A 21,059-nucleotide genomic window follows, 5' to 3' on the forward strand; every position below is an offset into this window, starting at 1 on the left:
GCTAGTATAATGAATTTAATTAAGTTCGTTTCGATATTGTTTTTTACTCGTAATAAACTAATAATATATGTGTAGAATATATACATATGGTTAATTAATGTTAGGCATGCATTTTAAGCTGTTTAGAGATTAATAATCTACGTACAGTAATTTATTTCTTCTTCTATTTACTCGTATTTATTTACTAGACTAGATTATGTTTCGTGTTCGCATCAACACGTAATTAGTTTTTTCAACTTAATTAAAAATGAAAATAATTAGAAGATAATATAAAGCTAACCTTAATAAGAATTTTAATTAGTTGATTAGTGATAATCTAAATTATTAATGTATAATTAAAATAATGGTCATGTATTATTTGGGAAAATCTCTACGTAAATATAATTACAAAGGTTACAAATTTATTTATCGATCTGTAATGGTTTATAATCTTTTTATTTTTCAGATAATAACTTAAGTTTCTAACTATTTATAATGATAAGTTATTTAATATATATATATATATATATATATATATATATATATATATATATATATATATATATATATGATCATGAGTTTCATGTACTTTTCATTATTTAACACACATAACAGCTTGGTAAGATAGTGTTCAATGCAAACCATGCATACTTAACACAATCTGTTAAATTATGTATGATAACGTACGTTTTATGAAGTTGATTAATTATATTATATATTATTACTATTTTTAATACCCATATATATAAATTGTATCATAAAAAAAAATCAAATATGCTACATATATACAATTATACATATATACATGATTGATGAGTATAAAATAAATTGTGATTAAATTAAATTGATATTCGAAGCTAAATTATAATAAATAGTAATTTAGTTATAGTTTTTGATTTATCTTAAATTTTTAAAATCACATTAAAATCAGAATTTATCTTAAATAACTTTGTGGTTTCGGATTGTAAACTCAAAATTTTAAATTCTTCATGTTAATAACTTATTACGAGTATTTTATATGAGTTAAAGAATTGAGAAAGAAAAAGAAACAATTATTTAATAAAAAAAATATCAATCTTATAATGTGTTTTGTATCTATAAGCTAAAAGTTAGAGTTTAATTCTAAATCTAATAAGGAAAAAAAACCCAATTTAAATAAATTAAAAAGATATATGTCAATTAAAGATTACACCATGTGTCGTTTAAATAACATCTCAATCCTGTTTTAATTTATTGGTTGTATGAACAATAATAATAATCAATTAATTTTATATACATAGTAACTTCTTACAGAAATTATATCGAAGGTATTATATGCACAACAATGTTAGGTGGACTTATATTTTCGTTTTCAGATAAATAATCTCTAAGACTTTTTTCATTATTAAACACACATTGCATAAAGTTGTAATTATCATTTTGTGGAAAATGTATGTCTCATAAATTATTTAAAATTTTTAAAAATTAATTGATGCATATGTATGTATATATATCTATAAAGATTTAATAGTTACTTTTATAAATTAATTGAAATCAAGCAAAGAGTGCTTATTTAGAAATTGAAAGAGTAAATCATAAGTAAAGTTAAATATGATGAGTTTATTGGTTTTCTCTATGTCATATATCAATTTTAAAAATAATAATAAATAGAGATTTATAATTTTTGTGGTACCCTATACATTTTATTTGAGATAAATATTCTGTTAAATTGCTATTATAGGATTAAACAGTATTTTTAATTGGTTAGACAATATGATTGGCATGTGGTAACTTATTAACTAATACAAATATATTTTTTAAGGGGGTGTTTGTAGTGGATAATGGATAATATAATGATTGATGATGCTTGTTTTAAAATACTGTGGTTAATGAATACCAAAATTGAATAATGAGATATTATAGGGTAAATTGGGAGGAATGATTATCATTGCCCTTATTTCCTTCTCCTACTACATGTTCTCTTCTTCTATTTTTATCTTTTTATCTCTCATCTTCTCATATACTCCTCCTCCATAAAAAAGATTTATCACATATTTTTATACTTATCAAAATCAGCCCGTTCTTCGCACTATAAATTATCCCTATTACTATTTTTTTTCTTCATTTTCTTTAACAATACTTTAATACGTAATAAATAATGGACGGATGATAATAACAACTCGAAAAAATAAATCGTGATTACTCCTATATTCTGAGAAATGTACCGAACAAGTTTGTGGTGATGCAAGTATTGAACAAATTTTAAATGATGTAGTTTCTGTGAATCATGATTACTCTTAATTTTTTATTCTTGAAAGGTATGGTTTAATTGTTTTTGAAATACAACTTCATTCTTCTTATATCCAATCTCTTGATTTTTAACACCACTTATTATAGGAATAATAGTTATTGAAATATAGAGTTTACAAGATATTTTAATTTATTACTTTATTTCAAAAAAAAATAGGATCATAGTTAAATAGCAAGGAAAGTTAATCTAAATATAAGTATTATCAAAATGTATTATATATATATATATATATATATATATTATACAGTATATTATATAGTAAGTAAAAGTTATCATAAAAATTTCTAAAAATATCATTTTGTAAATTAATATAAAGAGATATAAAAAAAAAAAAAGACACGTTATAATCAAAGGTTACGTAAATCATTAATTTGTTTGTATTATATTGGTTGATATGGCCTTAGTGTTTGACAACAAAGTAACAAACTAGCAAGCGGTTGGACGGCAGGTGACATATGATAGACTAATACAGTAATGCTCCAATAACAATCTGGGGCTGGACGGAGGTCAAATATGTAAATGATGATGCTCTATGGTCTCTGATTCTGCTAAATATAAATGCAAATAAAAAAACGGCGTAAGACCTAATAATTATCTTTGATTTGAATTTGAATTTCATCTAATAATAAGTGTCATGAAGTTGATGTTTGTTAGTAGTAAAGCAGCTCGATCACTTAGACTTGGTAAACGTTGAATTTCTTCGGCAGGCAATTGCCCAACAACATAAAAGAAAAACTGAAATTTTGGTCAAACTTCAATTATAAAAATTATATTATATTGGAAACAAAAGTGTCCACGAGACTTATAGGGGTTTGAAATTACATTTTAAAGATACGATTATTGTTCTTACAAAATACAAATAATCAAAAAAAAAAAGGTTTGGTATTAAGAGAAAACGGATTTTGATTTTTGACAAACATACAAGGTCATGTACTTCAAGCTTTTTCAAAACACAATACGCAAAATTCATTTTAAATACACAATGCCGAACACCTCTTAAAAATTAGACAAATACAACAGCTTCTCTCGATGTTCCTAAATTTCGTATCTCACAAATTTACAAGTTATTCTTATTAAAATCTTAAGCAACTTATAAGTAGATATGTTATATATTGACCAGTTGACCACTACGGCACTACGTTCGGAATCCAAATTTTGATCCATTATAGGCTTATGGCAGTTTCGTTTGAAACATAAGTCTGAATCCATTCTGGCAGTTTTTCAAGTTGACACTTAACTGTTAAGTGTTAACTCCATGCCAATTTTTGCTTTTGTGATAGTGTAATGGGCCTTAAGCCCATTAATTAATGCAACTAAGATGGGTCATTCAACTTTAACTACGAAGTGGAGTAATTCGCTAGGGAAGATAGTAGTCAGTTAGGCCACTTTGCCTCGAGTTTCACAGCGACAACCTATCAATAAATTAAGTTAAATTTTTTTAATGGCAAAATCTTTACATACCATTATTTTTCTTGTTTAATATGATGATTTTGTATAATTCAATGCTATTTTGGGCCGCTTGTGAGTTTTATAATATATATCATGCTGGGCTGTAAGTTGTAACGCTTTGATAATTGCTTCTCAGGACCGTTTGGGACAGAGGAAGCCTGCTTGGGCGATCTATTATCTAGAGCTTTGATCCTGTTATTTGGAATTTGAACTATTACTCTAGAAGCATTGCACTGTATTAGCCTTGTTATAGACTAAGAGGAGTTCACCATTCGAACATTGGTTAGCCAGCAAGATAAAAAGGGATATCAAGTGATCAGGCTTGGACAAAATTAAATTGTAACGATTTAACTTTTACGAAAAGCTAACTACTTAATGTGGTTCAACCGGTTAAAAGAAAGTATCGTTTTTAAAAACATTGTTGTCATCATCGATCTCACTGCTGTCTTGCTGGTTTTCTTCAATGAAAATCACATAAGCAACTAGCTAAACTAGATCAAAGTTGAGTATTTCATATAACAAGTAGTAAAATGAAATTGTGTACGGTAGTTGATATATATGATCTAAGATTATAGGTTGAAAATAGACATATACAATTTGAGAGTTTGAAGACATGACGAAATGCAAAAAATATATCATCCACCATAATGATTACATTAATACTATCAAGTGTGCCATACTGCCATTTTTGTAGCATGATAGTGAAAAGTTCTTGGAGTATGTTTTCTTAAATCTACTTTGAAACTAAAACCTTCTGTTCGTCAATAAATTTGTCAATCTTTTAATACTTATATAAGATGAAGTCGTAAAAATTATAACTGCAATGTATACCAACACGGGTTGCGTATAGAGAATTTACATAGCAAGTCTTATTAAACAACAAATCATTATATATTTATCTAGGTTTAGTTGAAACCAAATCATAAATACATATATAATTGGTGACTATTCTCATCTACATTTACGATATGAAAAAAAGATCGCCCATTTATCAAAAGCATTGAACATTTGAACGTTCATTCAAATCTATTTGTTCAACAACAATTTTAGCCTCTTCTTCGACTTCTAATTCATCAAAATAATTGCTTTTCTTTAAATGATGAAAACATCATCCTTTAAACCCTCCTCCACAAACAACTCATGAAAAGCTCTAAACCAACCCTTTGGCTTCCTTTCCATCACCCCTCTCACCAGGTTTTTCATGGTCATCGTTCAATGCTTTACCAGCAAATTAATGTTCTATATAGACCTGCATTACATTGATTCGTAATTACATATTATACCAGGTCGTTTGATTATTGTGCATCACAGCCTATATTTATTAACATGCTTATAATATAAGAGCAGAAATAATATGCCTATATACAAAAAATGAAACTATGAATCTGAATTTCAAGAAAAAAAAAAGCACAACCACCAATCCACCATTATTGTATGTAAAGTATGTTCCTAAGATACTTCCTATAAGTCAACCAATGTAAACATATTTTCTAATTAATAATCTCATGCTTATGCTGTTATGCTTAAATGCAAAAAAAGATCAAATTTGCATACAACCCATTTAATATAATATACGTATATCATGATACAAAACATGTAAATTGTGCATAAAAAGGTAGCACACATCAGCCTTAACAACAGCTTAATGAAAGCCTAAAAATCAACCCAAAGTCCCAAATAGCAGCCCTAACATAAAGCCAAATAGCAAACCATGTATGACCATGAGCCCATTACTTTTTTTTTTTTTCTTAAAGCATAAAGTGACAGCAGATTCATTGGTAAAGTTTCTTAATAACTTTTCATTGTATTTGATAAAATGACCCATGAGTTCATTAGGTATTTTTTTTTTCCCTTAAATTCTTCAGCTTAATATTGACCAGAAGAACATGCTAAAATGACAAAAGGCTCACTTACGTTTGGAATGTACTATTAAGCATATAAAAAATTATAAGACATCACTGAAATAATGTTAACTTGCACATACAATATCTTATTCCTTGGTTTAACTTGCTAATAGCCTAATACGATAGATAGATGATGAAAAATGAAATAAAGTTACCCACTCATGCATTTCAGTAAGAGAAAATAGCTTAACTAACCAAAAACAATATTCAATATACGAAAATACCCCAACTTTTTTCGAATTCACTAAAAATACTCATAAAATCGCAAGACCGCAAGGAGGAGATGCAGATCGCAAGAACTCCTTGAGGATCGCAAGCACTGTGATTTTGACTTTTTTTTGACTAATCCATAAGTAAAAAGTCAAGAAAATCTCACAAAAAATCTTATCCATAAGTCAAAAAAGTCAAAATTGCAAGCATTGCTTGCGGATCGCAAGCCTTCCTTGCGGATCACAAGGCTTGATTGAGAATCGCAAGGAGTCCTTGCGATCCGCATCTCCTCCTTGCGGTCTTACGATTTTATGGGTATTTTTGGTGAATTAAAAAAAAAGTTGGGTATTTTCGTATATTGAAGTTGGTTTTTGGTTATTTAGGCTATTACACCTTGTATGCGTATCAAACATCTAGTATGTGTTTCATCAAGTGTTGGTTTTTTAAGAGACATAAATTACTTAAAAAGTATATTAAAAGAAAAGGTGAAAGTACAATAAAGCACTTCAAAATTAAAAACAAAGGTGAAAATTCAAAAATCAAGTTTGGATATTGACCTTTGATTTTCGTCAAAACTTGGTAAAAACATTGAAAAGGCGATCAACCTCCTAATATATTTATGGAATGAGATTTCCTCAAGTTTTCTTAACTTGACTAGTCAAGTTGGGATGATCTTGACCCTTGATTTCTATCCAAAGGTCAAGATCCTCCCAATTTGACTAGTCAAGTTAGGGAAACTTGAAGGAATCCTCCTCTTATATTTATATATATATATATATATATATTTTATCTCAAAAGCCAACTTTTAAGTCATACTTTGTAAAGAAGATAAAAGTACAAACTTGATGTTTGTTTAGACGTGTTAGCCCCGTTTCATTCAAATCAAATACCTAGAATGTCATAAACAAACACCAAATTCGTATAAAAAAATCTGAATACTTTCAGTGGAGAAAATACAACAAAAAAAGGTAAAAAAGAGAAAACCACCCCATTAAATAAACTACTACAAAGCAACAATCTGATTATTTATTTCGAAAAACATTAATATTACCTTCTCGTGAAGCAACACCATATCAAGTGTATACTTCTGCTTCCATAAACGGATGATGCATACTTTAACTGTCCAGAAGTCTTATTGGGATCTAAATCACAAACAAAGCTAAGATTGTTTTTCTTAAAATATAGATAAAAGATGGTAAATCGACACTAACCATTCCCTGCTTGCAAACCATAAATTATTGTTTTGGTCTCACATTGGCCCACTTAACAATCATTAACCTTTTAAACATTACACTGGTCAGGCGGAATATATGGTTCACCTTCACCGGAGATACGGTCACAATCAATATTAAGTGAACAGATATAGGATTTCAAATCATGAGGGTCGTTAAAGATTGTCACAATGACTTAGTTGAGGCAAGGGAGAAAAAAAAAATTAGAAATGATCGGGTCACAAATGCAAACATGAAAACATAATAAGCTAATAGTAATACTATTGAAGAGTAATAATTGATAGAATTCCATACTTGGTCGTTTTTCTGAAGAAGTGCATTTATATCAACTTTCATATGCTTTATACAATTGGTTTGTTACCTTTTCTAATGAATATTGTTTCTTCTTTAGCTACAATTGTTATCTTTGGAATATCAGTCGAAGTATTATCAGTTTTGTTTTTTTTTTATAAATATCTTAACTTTGTACCTAAAACAAACATAATATGTATAAATACTTAAAATGTATAACTTACACATTTAAGCTTTACATTGTAATCATACACTAAACAGAGAATAAATAAATAGATAAAAAAAATTTGATCTAGAATGTGAAAATAGAAGACAAGAAAAACAAATTAAATTATAGCCATTAGCCATATAGGCTCACTGACTGTCCACTCACAATCTTCTCAGTATATAAAATGCAAGTATACAATTCACTCTGCATTCATATGTGACCACGTATTAATATTTTACTCATGTTATTTCTTATCTCTTTACTCAAATAATAATAACCAAGTAAAGTATATGCCTAGTTTGTATCATTAAATCAGATCATGCATGGTGCACATCAGATACACCACATACTCATATCATATTCTTTCTTCTTTAATTACTTAATTCCTGACCGGTTCTGTTTTTTCTTATTGTCACTAACAATAATCATCGCCCATAAATCCAATTATACAATATTATATAACATAAACAAAATCATGAAACCCCTTACAAATTGATCAAGAATCGAATAGGAAAGCTGAAAAGGGAAGCATTCTAAGCAATATATTAGACGGTTTTTGTTTTGAAGCGGTCCGTGAGTTTTTATGTTTTGTTTTTTAGTAAAAATAATATGCTTTTGGGTTGTTAGTTTTATTGGGCTTTTTTATTTTTCTTATTTTAAATGTAATGGGGTCATTCAAAATTTCTGGTCCATAAAAATTGTATATAGATCCCGCCCGTGACTAACCATTAATTCCTCCCTAACTATTAACACCCTCTACTTTCATTTATTCTTCTCTTCTTCACAACTATAAATTCCCAATTCTATTGGTATTACATTAATATATGAAAAAGATGTCGTTTCGACACATTTTTGTTGTTATGTTGGTCGTTTTCATCTTGTTCATGAATGTGGAAGGAAGATATCATTATCACAAGAACCAAAAGAAAGGAGGCTCTTCTTCTTCTCCTTCTCCATCAGCTACACCAGCTAATTCTTCAAGTGTTCCTTCTGACCCGGTTTCAGCTCCAACTGACCCGGGTGATGATGATACAGACTCATCATCATCATCATGTGTTTTCAATGTGAAGGATTATGGTGCCATTGGAGATGGTTCTACTGATGACACAGCTGCTTTTGTGGCTGCTTGGAAGGAAGCTTGTGCAGTTGAGTCAGGCACTGTTTTGGTACCCTCTGGCTGCACTTTCATGATCACTTCCACAATTTTCTCTGGACCTTGCAAACCAGGACTTGTCTTTCAAGTAACTACTTCACTATATATCATTTCTTTCATACACAAATATATATACATATATATAAAGTTCGTGCGAGAACCATTTGAATTGGAAGAACCATGAGAACTTTTGAATTATAACTTGATGCTCATATGTGAATGCTATATGTGAACATATTGGTTCACATATGAACAGATCAAGTTATACTCAATATTCCTTATGTTCATATGTGAATGGTACTCATATGAACCTTGCCCTATATTTATATGTATGTAGCGAAGTTAATTTATACGCAATTATTAAGCAATTGCTGAAATTGGGTTTTGTTGTTGTGTGTGAAAAAAGGTGGATGGGGTGTTAACACCACCTGCAGGACCAGATTGTTGGCCAAAGAAAGATAGCAACAAGCAATGGATAGTATTCTATAAGCTTGATAATATGAGTTTGACTGGAAGCGGTACCATTGACGGCAATGGGCAAGACTGGTGGGAGCTCCCCTGCAAGCCTCACCGGGTATTTATTTATTTATAGTCATTCATGTGGGAAAAGAAAAGGCTTTCAGGATCTTGTTGTGCTATAAACTTAACCAACTTAAAGGATTCTTGTGATTTCAGGGTCCCAATGGCTCAACTTTGCCTGGCCCATGTGACAGCCCTACAGTGAGTAGCAATTACAAGAACTAATTAAAAAAATATATATATATATATTGTTGGTTTATGTGTTGTGTATTAATACAAAACTTTGTGCATGTTGTCAGTTAATTCGGTTCTTTATGAGCTCAAATTTGGCATTGAGGGGACTAAGGATCCAAAACAGTCCAATGTTCCATGTGAAATTTGACGGATGTGAAGGGGTACTCATTGATAAAGTCTCCATTTCATCTCCTAAACTCAGCCCTAACACCGACGGAATCCATATTGAGAACACTAAATCTGTTGGCATCTACAATTCCATGATAGCCAACGGTACTACTTTCTTCCATTATATACAGTATTTATGTCTGATAATTATCATGTTAACCATCAATTAGATGGAGGGATAATAACTCTTACCTCCTATCAACCAGGAGATGATTGCATCTCAATTGGCCCAGGTTGCGTAAACGTCGATATAGAGGGTGTGACTTGTGGGCCTAGTCATGGGATCAGGTGTGTGACTTTTAATCAACATCTATGGCAACTCGTGATTCCGAATGAAATTTATTATTAGTCGATTTTTGTCCTTTAGTGGTTGTTAAAGAATTACTCTTTTGCAGCATTGGAAGCCTAGGGGTACACAACTCACAAGCATGTGTTTCTAACATCACCGTAAAGAACGTAATCATACACGACTCAGACAACGGGGTAAGGATCAAGACGTGGCAGGGCGGGGCTGGGTCGGTAACAGGGATAGCTTTTGAGAACATCCAGATGGAAAACGTGAGGAACTGCGCTATCATAGACCAGTACTACTGCGCTAATAAGAACTGTGTAAACCAGACCTCGGCCGTGTATGTTAGAGACATAAGTTTTAGGAACATAAAAGGGACATACGACGTTCGTAGCCCTCCGATACATTTTGCTTGCAGCGACACGGTTGCTTGCACCAACATAACAATGTCCGAGGTTGAGCTGTTGCCGTTTGAAGGGGTATTGGTGGACGATCCGTTTTGTTGGAATGCTTATGGGGTACAAGAGACTCTCACCATACCTCCAATTGATTGTTTACAAGATGGTATGCCGCAATCCGTATCAGATAAATTCGTATACGGATGCAGCGGCGCCTGAATTTCTTCATCATTCTGGGGATTTTAATTAGCTTAGACCTGCTCATCTATAGAGTTAAATACTGTATAGAACCAAATAATAATTATAGTAATAGTAATGCTGTGTGAATCTAGCTAGCTTGTTAATTAGGTCCCGCCCATCCTTTTAAGGTGTTTGTTTGTTAGCCTTATTGCGAGATGAGGTTAGGTATCGATTTTCCCTACCATTATATTCCAGCTCTCTTAATTAAGATCTATATCTATATAAATATATTATCATTATTGTATCTCTTTTGGATGTTGTACCAATCACTTATGAAAAGATTGTAACGGGCACTTTGTTACAAGTATCACATTTCTTATCCATTATTCGGTTTGGGGAATTACGCTATTAAAAAGTATTTCGACCGAAACAAAGAGATAGAAAATCAAGTGTAAAGGTTGTTGTTTGCGTATCTACTGAGAAAGAAGTAAGGAGGGATTTAGCAAAGGAGTACTTGACATTTAATTCTTGTCCATATTTCCTTGAAAATCAGATTCGAAAGTCACATAATTCCAATTGGATGGCATGCCATTGGCAGCGCATCCAAACCTTTTTCTTTTTGCAACATATGATCTACTTTTTTGGTTTTTTTCTGAAGGCAATGAATTTGTCGTGATATGTTATCTTAATCGGAAGCCCCTAGCAGAACAGATACCTAATTTAAACCACTCAATGAAAAACCCCTAAAACTCAAACTATAACACTATGTTCTTAAGTTTTTTTTAGGTAGGAAAAGAAATGAATCAAAATGATTTTTGTGTGAATTGAGTTTTTGAGTTTTTTTTTTAATGATAGGAAGTGATATGATTTGAAAGGATTTTTTAGTTGTTTTTGTTTTAAAATTCTTCCTCCCATATTTGACATGATTTGGAAGGATTATATCTTTTTCTTTTCTAATCTCATCATTTCAATTCTTTTCTTTTAAAATGGAACTCAACAACATAGTGTAAAGTCTATAGGGAAAAACTCACCCGGGCAGCGGGTAACCAGGGTCATGGCCCTCATGGTTGTAGTGGCTCCGGCTAGCTGGTCAATCGTTTTCTCCACTGCAGGATGAGAATGGAACTGAGCAACTCTAACTAAAAGAGATTCAAAATAAAAATAAAATTTGACCATCCCATCTGAAAGGCGTAAATTAGGGGTGCAGCTGAAAGGTGATCCTGTCTAACTAATACATCCCATCTGCCCATAAAATAATGACCATTGTTCATGACCTTTTTTTAAAATAAAAAAGTTACGAGTATATTTAACAACCTAAAGATATAGAATCAAACCAAAAGGGGAAAACGTTTTTGTAGTAAAATGATTTAAACACATTATAATCATTGGTATTATCATTATCTATATTATCTCTATATTATATTATATTATAAATCATTTATCCCTCTCTTTGTACAACTAAGAAATCAATAACCCAACATTAATTTAAATATATTCATATAATATACTTATAATATTTTTAATAAAGCTATTTACACTTTACCTCACTCAACCTTTAAAAATAAATCACATTACTCCTTTTTACATCAATTAATTATACATACTGCTGCCACCACACCACAGCCACTACCGTCGCGTCATACGAGCATATATCTAGTATTTAGAGTTATTCATTATCAAACTTCAATCATTAGATGCCAATAAAAAAAAAGACCAAATACCATGGGCATTGGGCTAAGTCCACCAACTCCAACTGGATAAAATTCTGATCTTAACCAAGAAAATTAATCTCGCCAATATGAAATGATGCAAAATGAGTATTAGATTATATGCATGGTCACATTTTGGGAGATGTGTGTCACACTATCTTTCGGCAAACGTTATTAGAGACCGTTGTGGAAGTTGTCATCTTTTCCAAAACCTTAGGCCCACGCCCATCAATTAGTTTTGGCCCAAGAGAGGGTTAGTCCTTCGGGCCATATATTCCAACCCATTAGCACTAGATAAATTATCACTAATCAATTCCATCTTCTATAAACTTCTCTTCCACTTTAGACACTTCGATCCATCAACAGCAGCAAGCTACCTTTGTCACCAAGTTCTAGAAGGACACACACACACCAAACAAGTTAAGATAGGTTAACTACGTTATATGCAAGTTAGACTAAGAGGAGTGGTGTCGGGGGAAGGAGGGGGCGACTTGTGCCATGTGGCATGTGGGATAAAAAGAGTTGCCCCTCAAAAAAGGTGGAAATGGGTGGGTTTTTAAGGGGTGGGCGACTTGTGCCATGTGGCATGTGGGGTAGGGGGTGTTATATGTAAAAAAGGTAAAAATACGTGGATTTAGGAGAAGTCGGGCAAGGGGTGGTGTGGGGGGCAACTTTGGCCGACTCCGTAGCACAAAGGGGCGAGCTTTGTGCGTCGGGCAAAAGCGAAGTCGGCGAGTGGTGTGGGGGGGTGGTGTGGGGGGCGACTTCGGGCGAGAGAGGGCGAGGGTCGGCCAATTTTTGGTCCACTCCCTTTAGTCTTAGATCAAAGTTGAGTAGTACGTTCACATAACAAGTAAAATGCAAGACATTACGTACGGTAGTTCAAATACATGATTCAATTATTATATTTTGAAAATGCTTGACACTATATTTGAGAGTTTGAAGACTTGAAGAAATACAAATTGTGCCATTTTTGTTGCATGATAGTGAAATTCTTGTAGGAGGATCTTTTCGTAAATTTATTTTGAAAGTAAAACCGGTGTTATTATAAGTGAAAGGAACGTTTAACGAATATGTCACTCATGTTTTGGCAGACATGGCTTCCATTTTGGGAAATGCTAAATACAGCCCTTAACGTGCATAAAAAAACTTATACCTTCCATATTAAAAGTTTGTCCCTGATTTTCATGGTAAATGTACAAACAATTTATGCACCTTAAACACAGCCCTAAAAGCTGTATTTAGCAAACCCTTTCATTTTTTAATATACCAAGTAACAATTAATAAAACGTACCCTATCAAGCACTTCACCATAATTATTGATTTAGTCAAATATTAATCTCACAATCTTTTTCGTCTAAAAGAAGTATAACTTACTCACATTTAGTGCTCCTATATAATTAATTGCATCATATTAATGCGAGAGACATAAAGAAACGGGTAAGTTTTTTGTCCATTTGATATCAATAGTATTAGATTTGTCCATTTAATATCTTTTGTTGATCATTAAGTTTTACTAATGAATATTATAATTACTTAATATTGTAAAAAAATTAAAGAATTATATTCATTGATCTCAAAGATAAAAACAATACATCTAGCATATTTATAGGACTAGATTGGTGTTCGTGCAATGTAGCAGCGATAGCGGTGACGGTGATGATGTGGTTATTAATGTATTTTCATTACGGTCGCTTGTGTGATGAAATGTTGCGTGAGACATGAAAAAGGGGAGGCAGGGTACGAATTTTGAGTTAGGGTTTTCCAATGTGTTTCTGCGTGAAGAAAAAATAGAGATTAAATTTTTTTAAGGGCGTTTTAGTCACAGTCTATAAAATAGAAATAAAGATGTATTAAGATGGAAGGTAAATATGTCATTTCAGGTTTTCAAAATTAAGGAAGGGGGGGGGAGATTTTATTTTATAACGGCGTATAGACTAGGTTACAAATTATCTATCCACTAATTGCAAGAATAGTCCTCTAAGAACATACATATATACCAACATATTGCTTCAAACTATTTATTGATTAGTAATTAAGTGTGTAAGATTAAAAAAAAAATCAATCAATCAATCAAACTAGCGTACGTGTCAGTGTGTCACTCTTCAATAAACATATTTGGAAAGTAGTCAATTTTAATATAAAAGATATATATTACTTATCAATATCAATACTCCCTTATAAAATATATTGGACATCTATTTTAGAAAATTAAGCACTTTTTTCAGCATTCTCATAATACCCCTTACACTTCTACTTAAACATAAAACTCTTATATATCCTTTTTTCCTCCATTCTTTCTAATCATTACACGCTCTCATCAACCTGCTATCACCCTCCGCGTCGCCCTCTATCTTTCTTCACCGCCTCCCTCGATCTCCACCACCGCCTCCCTCTATATTGTCCTCACCTTCTAGCCGCTGCAACACGTGGGCAACTATGCTCGTATATTACATTATGGTTCAAATGTGAAATGTTTTTAATTAAGATAAGTAAGAGTATCATTGTAGTTGATTTAACTGTTTGATGTGGGTGTGCGGTGATCGATGTCGTTGGACCGATCAAATATATAAACTAAATACCTATAACTAGTATGGTAAGTCGAGTATCGTATCCACAGGGAATCAAGAGAAAGTGTTAAACAAGTTCACAAAGTTGATTAAACTAGACATAAACTTAAAACCGATTGATTGTTGATTTGATTTGATTAAAAACTAAAACTGATTATAAACTTAACACAATAATGCAATTAAATAAAAGGGATCATTCTCATGCTTCAAATTATGTTTTCAAAAGTATAACCTAACTTATGTTCGTTGGAAATCATATAGACATGATTCGTTATAAGCTTGGATTGAATGAACGTTAAGAACTAAATTATCGGTTGTGATGATTCAAGATAACGAAAACCGGGGAATTGACACAACTAGATTTTCTATTCATTAACAAAATTACAAGTTCATAAAGAGATTTTTCCAATAATAATTGATTAACAAGAATTTGAAATCAAAAGATAGATGGAATTCATCTAAATCATAAACTAGTAATCATTCAAACAATCCAAACAACATTAGATGTTAAAACATAATTAAGAATTAAACATCTAATCCAACTTGAACATAAGAAAGATTAAATACAATTGTCTTACATAATTATTCACATGAGAATGATCAAAAGAGAATTAGTCTATAATCTTCATCATTGATAGCATCATTGATTCTTCAATTAGGGCTTGAATCTCCATGGAATTGTGATTTGATGATGAAATTGGGGTGTTGTGTGTGCTAGAAAACTACCCAGGTATGTGAAAACATGAATTGGTAACTTTCCGGTTCGTGACTAGGATGGATATAAACTAAAAAATAATAAAAGCCCTAAAATTCGGAATTATTGTACAGCTATGGCCGTCCCAGACTGCCTCCTGGGCGTCTGAGACTGCCCTCCAGAAATGACAATTTTTCAGATTTTTGCCTTGACACTTCTTGACTTTGCTTGACTTGTTTATGATCCATTCAACTTCAATTTGTCACAAAAGACCTGAAACACTTAAACAAACATAAAAACGCCCTAATCGTCTATTAACATTCACAAAACATGTCCGTTTTCATATCTTAAAGTAGTACGGATTAGGCGTTTATCATGCGGGAAATAGGACGTAAACATTAGAATACAGTCATACTCGTACATTTTATTTGATGTTAAAAATATTGTTTTCAAAAACATCTTCGGCATCTGGCAGTATAATAATTGTAAAATGTGTGTATGTCATCATGTGTGCCTCTACATATGTATAAGTGCATGTGTGTGTGGATGTTTTTTTGTGTATATTAACATAAGATAGTGTGTGATAATAGAAGAAAAACATGCATGCATTCAATTCATGTAGTTAAATTGGAAATTAATTAAAATTGAGATTTAGTACAACTGGACATTTAATGTCTCTTATGTTTTTCAGTCAAATGTTGGTTACGGGTTCGAAACTTTTGAAAAGCATATTGGGATGTACTTGACAATGAGGTGAGGCATGGAGTTTTCTCTAGAATTTAGCTAGTTTTCACCAGAATGGCAGTAGATTCCCAGGGCCGGTCCAGAGTTATTGGATGCTAAGGGCGAATTAGCCGGAATTTACCCCTACCAAATTTTATAAGAGAACAATTTAAGAGCTTATGCTAAGCTAGGGGCTCATTTATATGCCAGTAATTTATACATAAGATCCAACAAACTTACAAGTTAAAAAACTAACTCCAAGTTTAAAATTTCATTTTATGTGCATATTGAAAGAAAAACATTAATGATTGTATGTTGTAATACTTGGTATATTACCTAAAAAACCTACTTACAATGCATTCAAATTTCAAACACATTCAGTTTTTTTAACTCATTATATTTTGTAACTGGTTTTTTTTTTTTTTTATCAAAAACAAAATATTTTATCGTGATTAATAGTCCTAATAAAAGCAAAATATGTATTACTTTTTATTAAGTATCTAAACTTTGTAGTCACAATTAATAAAAAATGTAATACAATATCGACAACACTCAAACGATTTATTGTATCAAAACCTTTATTTAATAGACAATTAGTAAAAATACAAAATTACAAACGTAAAATAAAATCATCTTGCCTAAATATTGGAAATATCAAATATGGGCTTTTTAAATAGCTGCATAGTTTCTAGGGAGTATGACAAAAGACCCACATATTATTCAGGGACTAGTATAGTATTCTTTGATTTTAATAAGGGGTTTTAGGAAAATAAATTAAAAAAGGAAAAGAAGTGTACTGTTTCTCTTCCCCAAAAAAACCCATTTCACAAAACTCCATTAAAACATAAGGGTGTTCATCGGTTCGGTTTTCGGTTATTCGGTCTATTTGGTTTGGGTTTTTCGGTTTTTGTTTTTCAAAACCAAAACCTAATTCAAAATAAAAAAACCAAACCAAAAACCAAATTAGATTTTGGTTTGGTTTCGGTTTAAAACCGAAAAAACCAAATATGAAAAACACAAATTCACAATTTTTGTTTGTCTAGGTTGTGTTTCAACCAAAATAATTTCAATTTTCACCGAAATAGTAAATTTAAACTTCAAGTACAATATGGATAAGTAAGTAACATAACTGAAACATCTGAACTCTTATTTGTTATCCTTATTAAAAAATATTTATCAAGTCTTACATTGTTTGTCAATTGAATTATTTTAATTTCAGAAGAAATCAACATAATAAACAAATAGAAAACAAAAGTAAAAAATACATTAATAACTATCCATACAAAAGAAAATATATTTATTAAATATTTTTGATAATACATAAAAGGAATATAAGTTATTCGGTTTTTCCGGTTTAACCAAATTCATTATCATAAATCCATAACCAAACCACAAACCAAATATATAATTTGGTTTCAGCTACAAACAAAACCCAAAACCTAATTCAAAAACGGTTTGGTTTTTTTCAGTTTTTTAAACGGTTCAGTTTACGGTTTAACCGTGTAAAGACCAAGCCACGAACACCCCTATTAAAACACCATCTTAAGTTCTATTTTCGTTTTTTTAGCACGCCATATAACTAGATATAACATACTTCATTTACTATTAACATTTTTTAGTGATAGTTGTCATTCGAAGTTTAATAACGGTTGGAGATCTCGAAACAGGTTTAGATTTGGTTTGATTGACCCTAACAAATTCTGCCCCCTAATATTATGCAGCTACGGGCTGTTGCCCAGCCCACCCATAGCCTGGGCCGGGCTTGTGGACTCCAGTCATGCCCTCAGATTGACTGTGCTGATGACGTGGTCGATCTTTACTAGACGATGAAGAAGTGTGCCGCTAAGTCCAATTATCACTGTCGTTAAAAAAATATATATACTCCAATAGTCCAATGTAATTACGCATAAATAAAAAGTATATATAAACTTAAGCATATAAGCAAAATATTTCTGAAGCTCTATGCCTTCAAATAGAGGTCATATACGCTAAAGATCAGTCCTTTTAAGAATTTAAGTTACCTAGAACATAATCAACATATAGTGATGTAGACACTTACCCCCGTAAAGTCAAAGCTATCTACCTCCTCTGGCTCGTTCATCCTTATTATAATCCTTCAAGTATGTCGCTGTTTAATGGCATACTCTTAATTAATTAGAGAGGCAAATTAATTAGCCCCTTCAAATCCAGTTTAAGTTTATCGTTTTACTTAAGTTTTGGTTTACCCTCCCTTCTCAAATTACTAGTTAATTAAGTCTATTATGATACGCATTAAGTAAAGTAAAGTTCCGTACTCGCTGACATGGTTAGTTCATCTCATACTTCCTCCCCTCGGCTTTTTATGATACGCATTAAGTAAAGTTCCGTACTACGGTACTAGCTAGCTAGCTAAAAACTCCCGTTGCTATCATATATGTCTAGCTAACTAACATGGTTAGTTTCACAACAGTTTCATCTCTATCAACGCCATCATATTGGTTATGGCTTTCTTCATAGCTAGGTCGATCAACACGCACTTTTTGACCGCCTGTATTACATAATATATTGGTCTAAATGTCTAATTGTGATCACTCTATAGATTTTTCATTTCACTTCAGATGAATTTTCTTGTCTTGTCGTACAATTAAGACGTATGTAATGGCCTTTCAGTTCAGCTAACCTACTTGTATATATAATTAAGGGAAGGGAGGTCATATCCTCCCCGATTTAATAGTACCAATAAGACCAAATTTCATATCTAAAAAGTAGGGATGAGCATGGGACTGGTACCGTCCCGAACCGGTCCCGGTACCGATGGTACCGATCCCGAAAATGGCCAAATCATAGCACCGATCCCGGTCTCATTTGAATTAGTACCGGTACCGGTACCGTACCGAGACGGGACCGGGATATCGGTACCAAATCCCGACTGGTCCCAATTAAAACTATTGTTTATTTTTTTATAAATATTAACTGTTGGTAATATAGAGCAACTTTCATAAATTCTTCTAAAAGATTGATAACTTTAAAAATGAAGTACTGAAGTGCAAATACCATATGACTCACATTGCAGCAAATTGATATGTATCTGTACTCATATATGTATCCGTACTCATATGAATCAAGTACTCATACATACAAATCCATGTATTAATATATTTCATACAAATGCATCATATAACGCGTTTCCTGTTCTAACTTATATACATGTATCAATTGATACATGTATCTGCATCTATACTCACATTAATGTACTTCTATTGTGTCTCTGTATTCTATATCTATATTGAAACATCCTGTGCAAATCGTAGACAACATATATAAAACATCTTGTGCAAACCGTATATACATGTAGGTACTGATATACATATAGGTACTAATATACATATATACAACATCATGCTCAAATCGTATACATATGTAGGTACTGATATACATATAGATATGCATATAACATAAATATAGAATACATATAGATTTAGATATAGAGATAAACGTACATAGTATTCCTTGAAAACATATATAAAATATACTTTCTTGCATGTCGAGACTAAATGGGACCATCGGGATTTGCTCAGGATTTCCCGGTCCCGGTACCGATTAGTACCGGTCCCGCTAACTATCAAAACTTGGTACCGGTACCGGTCCCACTCAGGATTCAGTACCAGAATCGGGACGGGATCGATACGAGATCGGGATTTGAGACTTTTTGCTCATCCTTATTAAAAAGCTCCTCCTTCAATTCGTTCTTCTCCTTTTCTGTACATTCAAAGACACATTTATTAGTTTTCTTTACTATTGTTTTTACCATCTCCCTTCACAGCTCCAACATATTACCTCGTACAAATGTTGAATGGATAGAAGTAAAAATAATAAATGAACCAGTTACATCAAATAATTAGTTTTTAAGTTTATTATTATCTAGCATTTTTTCCGCACATTAAAATTTATTCCTTCACCGACAAATATGCTTGAGCAACACACATTATATTTTAAATGCATATATATCATTCATTCTTATAAAAGTCTAAGCCTATAATTTAACAAAATATACTCGTATATGTTTTCGCAGAAAGGGAATATAAAGTGTAAAAAAAGATGGCAAATGGACAATAACCTCTCCCTAGCAAACCATTGGCGAGACATTCAGTGTATTCGTTTTCAAACAAACCATACATTATTGTTTTGGTCCCACATTGGCCCACTTAACAATGATTAACCTCTTAAACCATTACACCTGTCAGCCGGAATATATGGTTCACCTTCACCGAAGATCCGGTCTCAATCAATATACCTCCATCTGCCCATAAAATAATGACCATTGATCATGACCCTCTAATTAAAATATAGTTTACAAGTCTATTTATTTAACCTATAGATATAGAATCAAACCAAAAGAGAGAAATCATTTTTGTATTAAAATAATATAAAGACATTATTATCATTATTATTGGTATTACTATATTATATTTATTATCTCAACTATCTCTACTTCTCTATCTTTATCTCTACTACATTATAAATCATTTGTTCACTTCATTTTTTCAACTTTAAATAATTGAAAACACCAAAATACCCCTATCACTTATTCATAATACTCTTATAAAAAATCTAAACCACTCATTTTTTTCTCGCTTCCATAGATCATTTTATTTATCTAATTCATTCAAAATCTTTTATCTCAAAAACTGTACATCGATAAATTATAAAAAGCTATATTGGTGTTCGCTCTTTCATTAAAGATGTCATTCGATATACTTTTAAAGAATTTTTAAATCGGATGGTGTAGCCCGTACGGCTAAGGCATTTGGCTATCACACTCTATGACATATTTATCACACTCTATGATTTATCACTCCCACCATCTCACCCAGCGACGC

At 31.8% G+C, this 21,059-nt stretch overlaps 1 protein-coding gene across 1 annotated transcript; it reads left to right on the forward strand.

Moving 5' to 3' along the window:
• Positions 1-8,332: 8,332 nt before the first annotated feature.
• On the forward strand, positions 8,333-10,812 carry LOC122592943 (polygalacturonase At1g48100). Its single transcript, XM_043765277.1, has 6 exons — positions 8,333-8,804; positions 9,123-9,290; positions 9,392-9,436; positions 9,535-9,742; positions 9,844-9,925; positions 10,033-10,812. The coding sequence occupies exons 1-6, from the start codon at positions 8,388-8,390 to the stop codon at positions 10,541-10,543; spliced, it is 1,431 nt and encodes a 476-aa protein (XP_043621212.1). The 5' UTR covers positions 8,333-8,387; the 3' UTR covers positions 10,544-10,812.
• Positions 10,813-21,059: the final 10,247 nt, after the last annotated feature.

The sequence above is a fragment of the Erigeron canadensis genome, chromosome 3 (assembly GCF_010389155.1).
Source record: "Erigeron canadensis isolate Cc75 chromosome 3, C_canadensis_v1, whole genome shotgun sequence".
NCBI classification, from domain to species: domain Eukaryota; kingdom Viridiplantae; phylum Streptophyta; class Magnoliopsida; order Asterales; family Asteraceae; genus Erigeron; species Erigeron canadensis.